The sequence below is a fragment of the Gadus macrocephalus genome, chromosome 1 (assembly GCF_031168955.1).
Source record: "Gadus macrocephalus chromosome 1, ASM3116895v1".
Classification (NCBI taxonomy): domain Eukaryota; kingdom Metazoa; phylum Chordata; class Actinopteri; order Gadiformes; family Gadidae; genus Gadus; species Gadus macrocephalus.
The window spans coordinates 3,862,124-3,874,361 of NC_082382.1; the positions used below are offsets into that span (position 1 = coordinate 3,862,124).

A 12,238-nucleotide genomic window follows, 5' to 3' on the forward strand; every position below is an offset into this window, starting at 1 on the left:
GCAACCGGAGTCTGGTAACGAACGAAGAAGAGATGGCTGACCCGACACCACCAGAAAGACGTTGTAGAAAGCGGCGAAAAAAAGAGACATTAAAAAGAGTAAAATAGTAAAGCAAGTAATTAGGTAAAAAGAGACATTTTTAATTTAATAGCAACGATTACAAGACGGAAAACAGGTAACTTATCAAGGTAATTTTGCCGGCATCTGAGGGGAGATACGTCATCTCCAAACATCCGGTGGAGTTTCGGCGATGTTCGGAAGCGTTCTACGCATAGCTGTAGTACCGTCAAGTAGTAGAAATGCTATCACCATTCTCTGGTTTCACGCGAGTGTTTACCTTCTGGTTACAGGTCGCACGATAGCGCATATAGGCTGTGTCCCAATTCCAAGGACGCATCCTTCGAAGGCTGCATTCGAAGGATGCGTCGACGCCGATTGCGTCACAGCGTCGCGCCAAGTGCTGTCCCAATTCCAAGGGTCCTTCAAATGCGGCCTACGAATGCAGCCTTCTTTTCCCGGATTTGAAGGATGCATCGGCTGTATCCTTCACGGCCCAACGTATCCCAAGATCCTTCACGGCCCAACGTATCCCTCCCAAGATTCATTGCGCATTCAATCAATGGAGATGGCGGAGAATGGCGATTTAAGTTCTGCATTTAAATGTAAGTATTTGGTTTCTAGTCACTCGAGTATTTAACGATACAAATGTTAAAAATACAAGGGCCCTTAAAACTTTTTTCATTAAAGTAATAGGCAATATAAGTAAGGTAACGTTACAGTTAGTGACGCTGTAACGTTAACTAAGAACACCCGTTAAGTCCTATAGTTTCAAATTTAAGAGGTTAAAATGGTTATATTTACCGAAATTGTGGCGATTATATAGATAATTTGCTATTCTGTAACGTTAGATAAATGGACCAACGCGAACACAGGTTGTGGACCCTGGTTTTCAGACCGTAACGTTACAGACGTTGGGATTGATTACACAGTTAACTTGGTTATTTTGCTATTTAAGCTGCTTTGGTTTGGTAGTGTAAAGCAAAACTAATTCTAACATTTGGTTTTGGTTTAGGGGGCCAGCAGCATACTGCTCGATTTATTCTATTGAGGGGGGAGAATGATGAGCTGTTCACCGGGGTGAAATACTCAGCAAGTGTGGCTTGGGGGTAAAGAAACAATCGTTTATTTATATCGTAAGTTAGTTTATAAAAATTATTATAGGCCATTTATATATCTTCATTTGACCATCTTGTAAAGGTTAGTTAAATTAGCCCTCATTAAACAGCAGGACCGATACAACATCCCCAGAAATCCTTTACTACGATGTCCTATTTTGGGTTATTAAAGAAAGAAAGACAAAAAAAAGTCACAGCTCGCATCACCCCTAGTGGGTGCTACACACTGGTGGTGGTGAGTGAGGTCCCCCCCTTCAATGTAAAGCGTCTTTGAGTGTCTAGGAAAAAGCGCTATATAAATTCAATGCATTATTATTATTAGACAGCACTAGAAAAACACACAAAGAAAAAGGGTGTTTTGACTTCTACTGGTTGTCTTACTATTATGGGCTTCATATAAGATGCGGGCTAATTTAAATGTAACCTTTACAAGATGGTCAAATATATTATAAATGGCCTATTGTTAACATGGGCTATTAACATGATTGATAAATGTGTCTCTTGTTTTCTCTGATTAATAATGTCTCTGTGTTTACTGTTTAGGACAATTCTGGAGAAAATAGGCCTGCAGGGTAAGGTGACTCCCCCGCTGGCAAAGAAAAACTTTTGCTGAAATTAGTTTTGATACTGCTCTTGTTGTTAACTGCCATGATTGATTTCCTCTGCCTTAGGATTGCAAGTATCCAGGGTCAGGAGAGGGGGTAGGTGGGAAACCCACTGCTGCCACTTGGACCTGGTTTGTCCCCATGGATGAGGTATTATGACAGATGCATTCCACCAACCCCCCTGTCCTAATTGCCTCCATCCCTGAGAACACACCAGGGCCAAGTACAGCAGTGGTGGATCAGGAGGTTGAGGACAAGGATCAGGAGGAGGAAAGACAGCGAGGGCCAAGGTCCAGAAAGAGGGACAGAGAGGAAGACATGTTCCAGAGTCGCTCACTATCTTCCGAAAAGGACTCAAGATTCACCTGTTCAGAGTCCACCTCGACTGCATAGCCACCCTCCCCCTTCTGGCAACCATTGTACACTGTGTTGTATTGTATTGTATTATAGTACTTAACTGTGTAGCAACTGCAGTAGCTGCTATCATGGCTGTAACACGGGGAATGGGTTAGCCTAGCGATTGTGGTACTTGCACTTGGTTCTATGAACATCCTTTCTGTACCGACAGCGATATATTGATGCACTTCTTATGATAAATGTACTTATTGTAAGTCGCTTTGGATAAAAGCGTCTGCTAAATGCCCTAAATGTAAATGTAAAATGTCAATGTTCCAGTTAATAAAAGAGGACATGAGGCTACAAAGGGAGGCAGAGGAGAGAAGAGCCCAGGAAAGCAGCGAAAGAATGGATAGGTTTTTCTCAAATTTGGAGCGTTTGGTGGACAAATAACTTATGTTCTGTTATATTTAACACATCGTTTATTATTATTTACATTTTTATTGAAACTTACTTATTTAACTAACTATTTAACTAACTTTTTTGATTAACTATTTATTAAAACCCTTACTAACTTTTTTGTATTGACTAATGTATTCGTATATAACTTATAAAACATATATACAACAATAAAACTATTTACAACAAACATTCATGTGACTATTTACAACAATTATTATAAAACTACTATATACAAAAACATAATGATCAATAATAATTTTTGTTGGTTTCTTTTTTTCGCGCTGTCCGGTTTAACTTCTGTTTACTAACAGGTCAGTTCAGCTGTCAGGGTTGCTAGGTGACAGGAGCAGCGCGTGGTCACGCAAGTGAAAGGGCGGTAACGGTTTGTTACGCAAACCAGAAATGCTCCGTAGGCTAGACCGTCCCATTTCTTCGGCCTTCGGAGTGTCCTTCGCGGTCTACGAAGGCCGCATCCTTCGAAGGACGCGGTCTACAAAGGATGCGTCCTATGAATTGGGACACAGCCATGCAAGCGAGTGTTTACTTCCTGGTTGCAGGTCGCGCGATAGCACCTATGCAAGCGAGTGTTTACTTCCTGGTTACAGGTCGCACGATAGCACATATCATCTCATGCGATCTTAAACAGAACATGACGTGAACAGTTTAGGAATGCATATTCCGTGAAAACATTAGAACTCTGAAATGCTGAATAAATATAAAGCATGTTTTTATCTGTAACATAAACGTAAACCTACACTGACAACAAGTAATAACTTAAAAATGAAACATAAAAGCAGATTACTACTTACTTGCCGTTGCCTGGCTGGGGGAGAAAGGTCAGTCGGAGCAGCGATGGCTTCTTGACATCGGGTAGGTGCATGCAGGCTATATAGGCTATTCTAATGTCTCGTTTTTACTGCTGGCGCTCGGCATAGGCGACCTATGTGTTGGGGGCGCCCTTAATTAATTAATTAATTAATTAATTAATTAAGATACCGTAGCACGCAGGAGTCAGGACGGTGCTCCCCCCCGGGCTAAAGCCCCGGATGTTTTCAATTGCTAACGACGCGCCTGAACATCACATTGCTATCACCTTCATTGATGATATTAGCGTCTTTTGAACATGACTGTGTACATAATTTTCCATTACTGCACTGTTTTAACCTGACCCTGCCTTGTTCTTTTACCCACTCAACAATGCATTACCCACCCTTGAGTATCTCATAGAAATTGAAACCTTTTCAAACACTTCACCATCAGGCTACTAGCTAAATCTGCAAAATATTAATTATAATATATACAGTAGCCAAAAATCCAAACTGCCTGTTATATATGTTATGTAATAAAATAACCTGGCCAAAGATAGTCTGTTTTAAAGTTGATTTTAACGGGATGTGTTAATCTTGTGTATTCAGATGGTTCCCAGTACAGCGAGCCGTCCTGGCACAAGGGGAAGCCGGCCGGTTGCCATCCCTGGAGTGCTGTCAGCCCACATACAAGTGACTGAAAGACCTGTAACCCAGCAGGGGCTCAGTGGGATGACCACAGGCATCAAAGGTGAGCTTGAAGTATTAAAAGCTGTGTTATCTATAAATGTTAAATAAGTCATGTTGTGTGATGCACCTCTTAGCCTGTCTTCTTATAGACCGTAATGTTTTCTGTCTTCGGATTTCCTTCTATTTGTCGTTCAGGACCACAGAGACAGATCTTGGATAAGTCCTACTACCTTGGACAACTAAGGTAAGAAATATGAACATTTTCTTATAAAATGGATTCAAACCTGATGTCATATTATACATGATAATGTATGATTAATATCTAGTGGGTTGAGTCCAAGACCAATAAGAATGATTACAAAGCCGGGGCTGGGTGATTCTGTTCTTTAAAGGGGAGATATTATGAAAATAACACTTTTCCTGGGATTTTTTTGTTCAATCTGGACTTCAGAGAGTCAAAGCCAAAGTTCCTTACCCCAATTCTTCTCAACCACGGCCGAGATAACCCCCACTACGAGTCTTTATACTTGTTGTGGAAGTACCAGAAACGTCAGACGAAGTCTTTATGATTCATAATATCATCCGAGGCGCACATAGCTTTTGGCGGTGATATTAGATATTATATTATATAGAAACTATTATACAATACATTATAATTATTGGGGGTCAAGCAGCGTAGCTGCGAGACAATTGGGTGTCAAGCAGCGAAGCTGCGAGACAACCTATTGTTTTCGTATGAATTCCTATTAGCATTATTTTACCTCCATGGGAGTCTATGGCAGCCCATTGAACGCCTTGGTGAAAATTTGTGAAAATTGGCACACTGGTTCAGGACAGTCCCATTAGCCCAGGGGTGCCCAACTAGTCGATCGCGGTCTACCAGTCGATCCGAAAACGCCGGGTCCGTCTGGACGGTCGGCCCAAACGCACAAGACTTTTGTGATTTTACATCAAAATAATTTCCGTGTGGACAGGGGGCACCACAGTCTAGCTGACCATCATTCCTATACTATTTTCCTGGGCTTGATGACAGAGGGCCTGGGGCGCAAACCAGGACTGCAGTTTGCAAAAGAAAACTCATTCATGTGAGTGGGTGAAGCTTTCAGAATGGGATTTTAACAGTTGTATTCCTATTGTGGCCGGTCTACACCGTGTTGATTTGAAACATTTACAGAGTTTGTTTTTCCAATTTACTGCTGGTCGATCCAATCCGTGAGTTTTGTGATCCGTTGCACCCCTAATGCCAAATAAATGGGCACTGATCCTTGCCTCCAGCGACATGATTGGTTGAAACAAATAGGAAGCATAAGAAAGTGAAATGACCCATTCAACCAGAATTCAGGTCGTATGCCTTAAAGATCTCCTCTTATACTACTTTTCTGGTCATAATTTCTTATTAATGACTCTTATAGAGCAACCTGACACGAATCACAGCACAAAAAACTATGTAGATTTTCAGCGAACTCTTCCTCATCTGGGCGATTTCAGCATACTCTGTCAACACTTGGCTTTGTCCTTCCACGCCCCCTCGCCCCCCTCCTGCCAACCCCACTCCGTTGTGATTTGTTACCTTCCGGAAGAGCATGTTGCAGCATTACCATACATGGAAAATCCGGATTGTTCTACGTAGATAAATCGCGGAAATTTGAACAAGTGAATCTCGCCCGGCGTCCCTAGTGTTTAGCGTTCTGCACAGCCACCCTAGTCGGTCAGCAGGGAATACGTCTAAATGCATGTACGTCATTATTTGACACTTTCGTATGGTTAAACATGATTATAAATCATTATAACAACGTTTATAGGTCATAAAAGTCGTAAAAGCATAATAGGTGCTCTTTAAGAATTTAGTTATTAATCAAAGGGCGTGACTGAGCCTATACCAACTTTTGATTGAAGGAATAACAAAATGATCAAAAAATAATTCCACCTTTTTCTTTGCCTACCTGTGCACATACCTTCTTCACCATCCTTCTAAGAAAATGTGGGTTAATTTTGTACAAGTAGTATATGAAGTAAGGAAACATTACTTTTTTGACTATTGCTTATTTTTATGGATTTAAGGACCCCACTGTATGAGAGCATTAAAATGTTGTCTTATTTTCATAATATTGTTATGAGTTTTCTTCATTACCTTTGAAGGATAAAGACAACAATTTTAACTTTTTAATTTTTTTTTTAACATGTTTTAAAGTGATGCCTCTGTGCCTTACTTCTTGTAGGAGTAAAATCAATGAGTTGACAACAGAGACCAGCAAATTGCACAAAGAAATTGACAACTTTAACCAGGAGAACTCTGTCTACCTGTCCTATGAGAAAAGGTAAGTGTTGTTTATTAAAATCAATAAACAAGTGTGAGTGTTCTTTATGTTTCATTTCCAAGCTTTGGTTCAACCTGTACTATGTAACTGCTTTATTTACATGTCGTCCCCCTCTGGCAAGTCCAGTTACTGGAGTTGTGACTACTAATAAAGTTCAAAATGTCTGATGCTCCTAAATGACTCAAGGCTAAGGGCCCCTTTGTCAGAGAAATGACACAAGCCTCCATCTATTCTTAATGAATTGGCCATAAAGTCAAACTTTGCACTGATAAAGTCAACGAGCCCTTTGTCAGAGAGAGATCCCACCCAGTTGTCTTTTTTCTGTGCAGGATAATGACTGCGAGATGCAGAGAGAAGCTTTTATTTTGATAATTGTTACCCGTTTGTTTGCAAAACAAAATATCTCATTGAAAATTTCATTTGATCTTCTTTTTGTGACAGTATACCGTCCATTTAATTTTACACTGTCTCGAAGCGTAATCAATGTGTGTTCGACATCAGTGTCAGATGGTCAAAATCAGTTCTCAATTACCATCCTTGCATTTTTTTGGGGGAGGTGGTGAAATCTGACTATTACCTTGTTGTCTTTTGTTGAATCTAGAGCTGAAGGACTTGCTGGAGAGATCAGGGATTTACAAGGCCAGCTCGCTGACTATAACATGGTAAATCTCCCAAGTTGTCATTTTACATTTAAATGGTTATTAAGATAGAGCTGTCAATCAAAATGGTAAATGTCTAATATGGCCAATGCCGAATCTCAAAAAATAGCAATCAAACATGATTATGAATGGTGGTTTGACAGCAGAGCTCTGGTTAGTCAGTGCTATCGAACCAACAATTCTCAATAATAATAATCTTTCAATTGAGAGCAAGTCCATTTATCAGCCACTTATTTGTTTGTTCCATGTCCATGTAGCTCGTTGACAAGCTTAACACCAACACTGACATGGAGGAAGTGATAAATGACCACAACATTGTGAGTACTGCAATGAGGTTTTTATCTACCCAATGAGTATTACTATTGTATATGTACATTCAATGAATTGGTCGCACATGATTATTAAAGTTTTATCAATTGTTTCAAATATTTCTCCCTCACACAAACACAAATGACCTCACTGCATAGATCTAATTTTTGGTAACATTGTGACAGCTGATACTTTTTTTATTATGACCATGTCTTGTCCATTTGGAGAAACTGAATTGACGGATTCTAATGCTTCCATTTTTCCCAAGCTTAAAGTGAGAAATGACAGAGAAGCTGAGAGTATGGATGTAATATTCACTGAGAGACGAGAGTAAGTATGGAGTCACCTTCTAGCTTAGCTTAGTGTGTGTGTGTGTGTGTGTGTGTGTGTGTGTGTGTGTGTGTGTGTGTGTGTGTGTGTGTGTGTGTGTGTGTGTGTGTGTGTGTGTGTGTGTGTGTGTGTGTGTGTGTGTGTGTGTGTGTGTGTGTGTGTACAACCTGTGTGGAACAGCGAAGCTGCTTGGCCCCTATTGTTTCTGTAACATTCTTTTTTTCCCTCAAATTCTGTAAAAGTCATACTGCAGCCTATACTGTAAGTCGATAACTCTTGACATTTTCAGGTATGGTTACCAATAACCCCCTCTACCCATAAACCCAAATTTGTGGTACTGCACCCAAAGGTGGTGCTATTGTAAAAAATCACGAATTAGGCTTATTTCTCCTCACCAGATTGACCTGGAATCAAAATTCTTCCAGAATATTAATCTCCAGAATCAGACACATTTATAAAACCTGGGTCTTTTGCCCTAAAAATGTATACTTTTCCCGCAATTTCATATTAGAGCTAAACATGATAAAAAGATTCACAGGCTACAAAAATAATCAAAAATTCACCAAAATCGCCACATAAAATCAAACAGAATTTGTTTTACCGTATTTTCCGCACTATAAGGCGCACCGGAGTATAAGCCGCAGCAGATAAATTGAATGATGTGTACATAGATAAGCCGCACTGGACTATAAACCGCGGGTGTTTTAATATTTAATTACCATATGCAAGGTTTTGTGCACAGAGGGGATTGTCGGGAAAGAGATGGCTGCTTGAGGAAGCTCCCATTTATTAACATTTCAAAAAACAAGTTGCATATTTGCATAACGTATTCAAGTGTTACCATTTAGTACAATAGTAGCTACAGAACATATACTGTGCTGTGTAAACTGTACTGTATCACATAGCGTATCAGACACACAAACTTTTCAACTTTCAAACTTAAACGGTGCGCTCCCAGCGCACATACCGGCAGTAATCTACACAGCAGTGGTTTTCAATCAGTGTTCCTTGAGGGAGTGCATAGGGGTTCCCCAGCAAAATTAGTTACCGTAATAGCGTCACAAACATTTAACCACTTAACATTGGCTATTTTGGAAAAATCTTGAAAAAGTGTGAACATCTTTGAACATTTATCTACGTTATAGCCTACAGTAGTACCATAACAAAAAACAAAGCTTACAGCGCTTGACGAGGCAATATCAATGGCTAAATTAAATGCAAAATAAAGTGCCTGTAACACGACAGTAAGCGCGTAAGACTCAAGTTGCAGCAATGAGGCTGCTTAAAATATACGGTAATCAGCCTACCAGAAAAGTCATTAATCCTCGTCTTCATCTTTTAGGCTAAGGTGCTGTACACGGCTGTAACCAGAAAAGTCAAGTCATTAATCCTCATCTCCGTCTTCTTCCTGCGTACTAAAACCACCAAACTCCTCATCTTCAGTGTCGGAAACGAACAGGCTCAGGGTGGCTTCGTCAGCCACTCTCCTCTCTCCTTCGTTGTCGCTGTCAAAACCAACAAACTCCTCTTCGTCACTGTCGGAATCGAACAGCCTCTGAAGGGCCTCAGCTGTGGCGGCGTCCTCCTCTTCATCACGCAGTAGTCCAGCCTTTCGGAACCCGTTAATGATGGTGGATGTTTTGACACTCCTCCACGCCATCAGGACCCACTCGCAAACTTGAGCGAAAGTGGCTTTTCGCATGCGTCCCGTTTTGGTGAATGATTTATCGCCGCTAGTCATCCACGCCTCCCACTGAACGCGTAGTGCCACTTTGAACGCACGATTGACACTGATGTCGAGTGGCTGCAGATCCTTCGTTGTGCCCCCAGGAATCACAGCTGGAATCGAGTTTGTGCTCTTGATGGCTGCTTTCACATTATCCGTTATATGGGCCCTCATGCTGTCCAAAGCTTTTTTTTGGCGAAAGAATCCTCCAGGGCGCTTGACGTAGCACTCATTCAGCCACTCCTTCATCACGCTTTCCATCATCCACCCTTTCTTGTTGACTTTAAAGGAGATGCCGTTCGGGATCTTTTCTTTTAGCATTGTAATCCGCTTAAAAATCAACATTGGCGGAAGCTTTAATCCAGATGCTGTGCAACCATGAACACAAGTGAAATTCGTTCTCTCGTAGCCAGTGGTTCTCAACGTGATGGACGATTCACCTTTCTTGTTAACAGTCCTAGTGAGAGGCAGGTCAAACGTCAAAGGCACTTCATCCATATTTATGATCTGGTCCGGTCCAATGGAATATTCCTCTATCTTTCTTTGTGTGAATTCGCCGAAGTTTGTTATTTGTTCCTTGCAGTCGGGAGGGAGTTGCTGACACAGTCGTCCGCGCCCTGATGGACAGTCCCTTTCGTCTCATAAATCTGAAACACCAGGATGGTCCACCTCTGAAATTTTCAATTTTCATTTCGGTGGCGACTGTTTTAGCTTTCAGTCGGATCTGCACGGTGGAAACACCTCGGCCGTCTGCTCTCTGTGTGTTCACCCAATCTTCAAGAAAGTCTTCAAGTTCGGGCCATCTGCTTTTATTACCTCTGAAAGCTTTTTTTGACTTCTTGCATTGAGACAGTTCTTCCCGCTGGCGTTTCCAACGTCTCACCATTGACTCATGGATGCCAAGGCCACGTGCAGCAGCTCTATTTCCTTCTTTTACAGCCAGATTGACTGCCTTTAACTTAAAAGCTGCATCATATGCATTTCTACGTTTGTTTTCCATAATGAGGGCTTGTGCAGGAAAACTTCCGTTGCACAAACTGTTTCGCTTTCGTAATATTTGTCTTGCTCTCGTTCTCGTTCTGTCTTTCGTAGCCTACCACTCTCGGTTCCACTTTTACTTTTGCGCGCTACCTGAGGCTTTTCCGGCCTCAAGCGTTTCCTGCTGGAGCCCGCCACTTAAAGGTAGGGGGGCGCGGACCGGTCATAGAGCCCATAGAGTTAAAGTCGGTGGACTGTAACCTGTAAAATCCATAGATTTAGGAGGTCCCCTAGTGGCCGTTAGCTGTAAAAATCCATAGATTAGCCGCACCGTTATATAAGCCGCAGACTCTAAAAAGGCTTATAGTCCGAAAATTACGGTACTTAATTCCATTTGAGGAATATTGGCCAATAAAGTTGGAGCAGTTATCCCATTGTTCTTATATGACCATTTTGTTATTGTATAAAAAAAACATACAACCATTATTAGGTGGTTACCAATACCCCCCTCTACTAATAAACCCAAATTGTGGTACTGCACCCAAAGGTGGCGCTATTTCAAAAAATTATGAACTAGCCTTATATCTCCTTACGAGATTGACCTGGACTAAAATACTTTCATCATATTAATCTCAAAAATCTGATGCATCTTTTTCACCCTGGTCTTCTGCTCAAAAAATGTTTACTTTTCCCACAATTTCATAGAAAAGCCAAACCTCTACAGTCTCAACCCATTTTGCCTATATGACCATTTTGTTATTGTATAACCACCATACGGCTATAATTAGGTGGATACCATTAACAGTGCACATTTTCAGATCTGTACTCTTTTAAGAAAGCCCTTAAAGATGAACTGAACTGAAATTTGAATTTTAGTTGATGTAACAGATTGTCTGCCTTCTCATTGGTACAATAACTAAAAATGTCTGAACTTGTTAAAGGTCCCATGACATGAAAATCTCACTTTATGAGGTTTTCTAACATAAATATGAGTTCCCCTAGCCTGCCTATGGTCCCCCAATGGCTAAAACTTGCGTTTGGTGTAAAACGAGCACTAGCTGTTCTGCTCGCCTTTGAAAAAACGGAGGCTAAAGTGCGCTGATTTGCAATGTCTGTATTCATGACGTCATCAGGAATATCAGCTCCTCCCCTTACTCTGCCTTGCCCGCCCAGAGACGTTGGCCCGCCAATGAGACTCGACCGTGCGAGCGCCGTGTGTGTGTGTGTGTGTGTGTGTGTGTGTGTGTGTGTGTGTGTGTGTGTGTGTGTGTGTGTGTGTGTGTGTGTGTGTGTGTGTGTGTGTGTGTGTGTGTGTGTGTGTGTGTGTGTGTGTGTGTGTGTACACACACTAACGCAAGTGTTTCTTGTCGGTTCTTTGACGTGTCTTGTATTTCCACAACGAGACTGTTGTGGGGGTTATCTGAGCCATGGTTGAGAAGGAATTGGGGGAAAGGAACTTTGGCTTTGACTGGCTGAAGTACATGAACTGCGACATGCCGCCGGTTGCCGCGAGGCACCATCGCCCGGCAGCGGGCAGCCGGCAGCAGGCAGCGCGCGGTTCAGTCGACTTCAGGTTGATGTGAAAGTGGAAGAACCAGAGACGTCGCAGAACCCGACAAAGTCGTTTGTGATTCATTATATCGTCTGGAGGCGCACACAGCTTTTGGCCGTGATAAAATGTATTAAATGATATAGATTTCTATGTATTATATGATATTATTTAGATATAGAGCTCCAGGACTGTAACGCAAGTGTTGTACACTTCCTTGTTATTTGGATAACCGTTCTGTCGGACTCTCGTCTCTGGTATTTCTACAACGAGACTCGTATTGGGGGTTATCTCA

At 41.6% G+C, this 12,238-nt stretch overlaps 1 protein-coding gene and 1 long non-coding RNA gene across 2 annotated transcripts in view; both read left to right on the top strand.

Annotated features, from left to right (window-relative positions):
• Positions 1–12,238, top strand: part of ift74 (intraflagellar transport 74) — a 61,361-nt gene that overhangs the window by 13,916 nt on the left and 35,207 nt on the right. Inside the window, exons 3-8 of the mRNA XM_060063237.1 lie at positions 3,994–4,135; positions 4,270–4,318; positions 6,294–6,392; positions 6,994–7,054; positions 7,309–7,368; positions 7,629–7,690. Coding sequence (XP_059919220.1) covers positions 3,994–4,135; positions 4,270–4,318; positions 6,294–6,392; positions 6,994–7,054; positions 7,309–7,368; positions 7,629–7,690 — 473 coding nt within the window. The remainder of the gene's footprint in view (positions 1–3,993; positions 4,136–4,269; positions 4,319–6,293; positions 6,393–6,993; positions 7,055–7,308; positions 7,369–7,628; positions 7,691–12,238) is intronic.
• Positions 367–2,363, top strand: LOC132466167 (uncharacterized). Its single transcript, XR_009527767.1, has 2 exons — positions 367–1,166; positions 1,847–2,363. It is a non-coding gene; the product is annotated as an uncharacterized LOC132466167 (long non-coding RNA).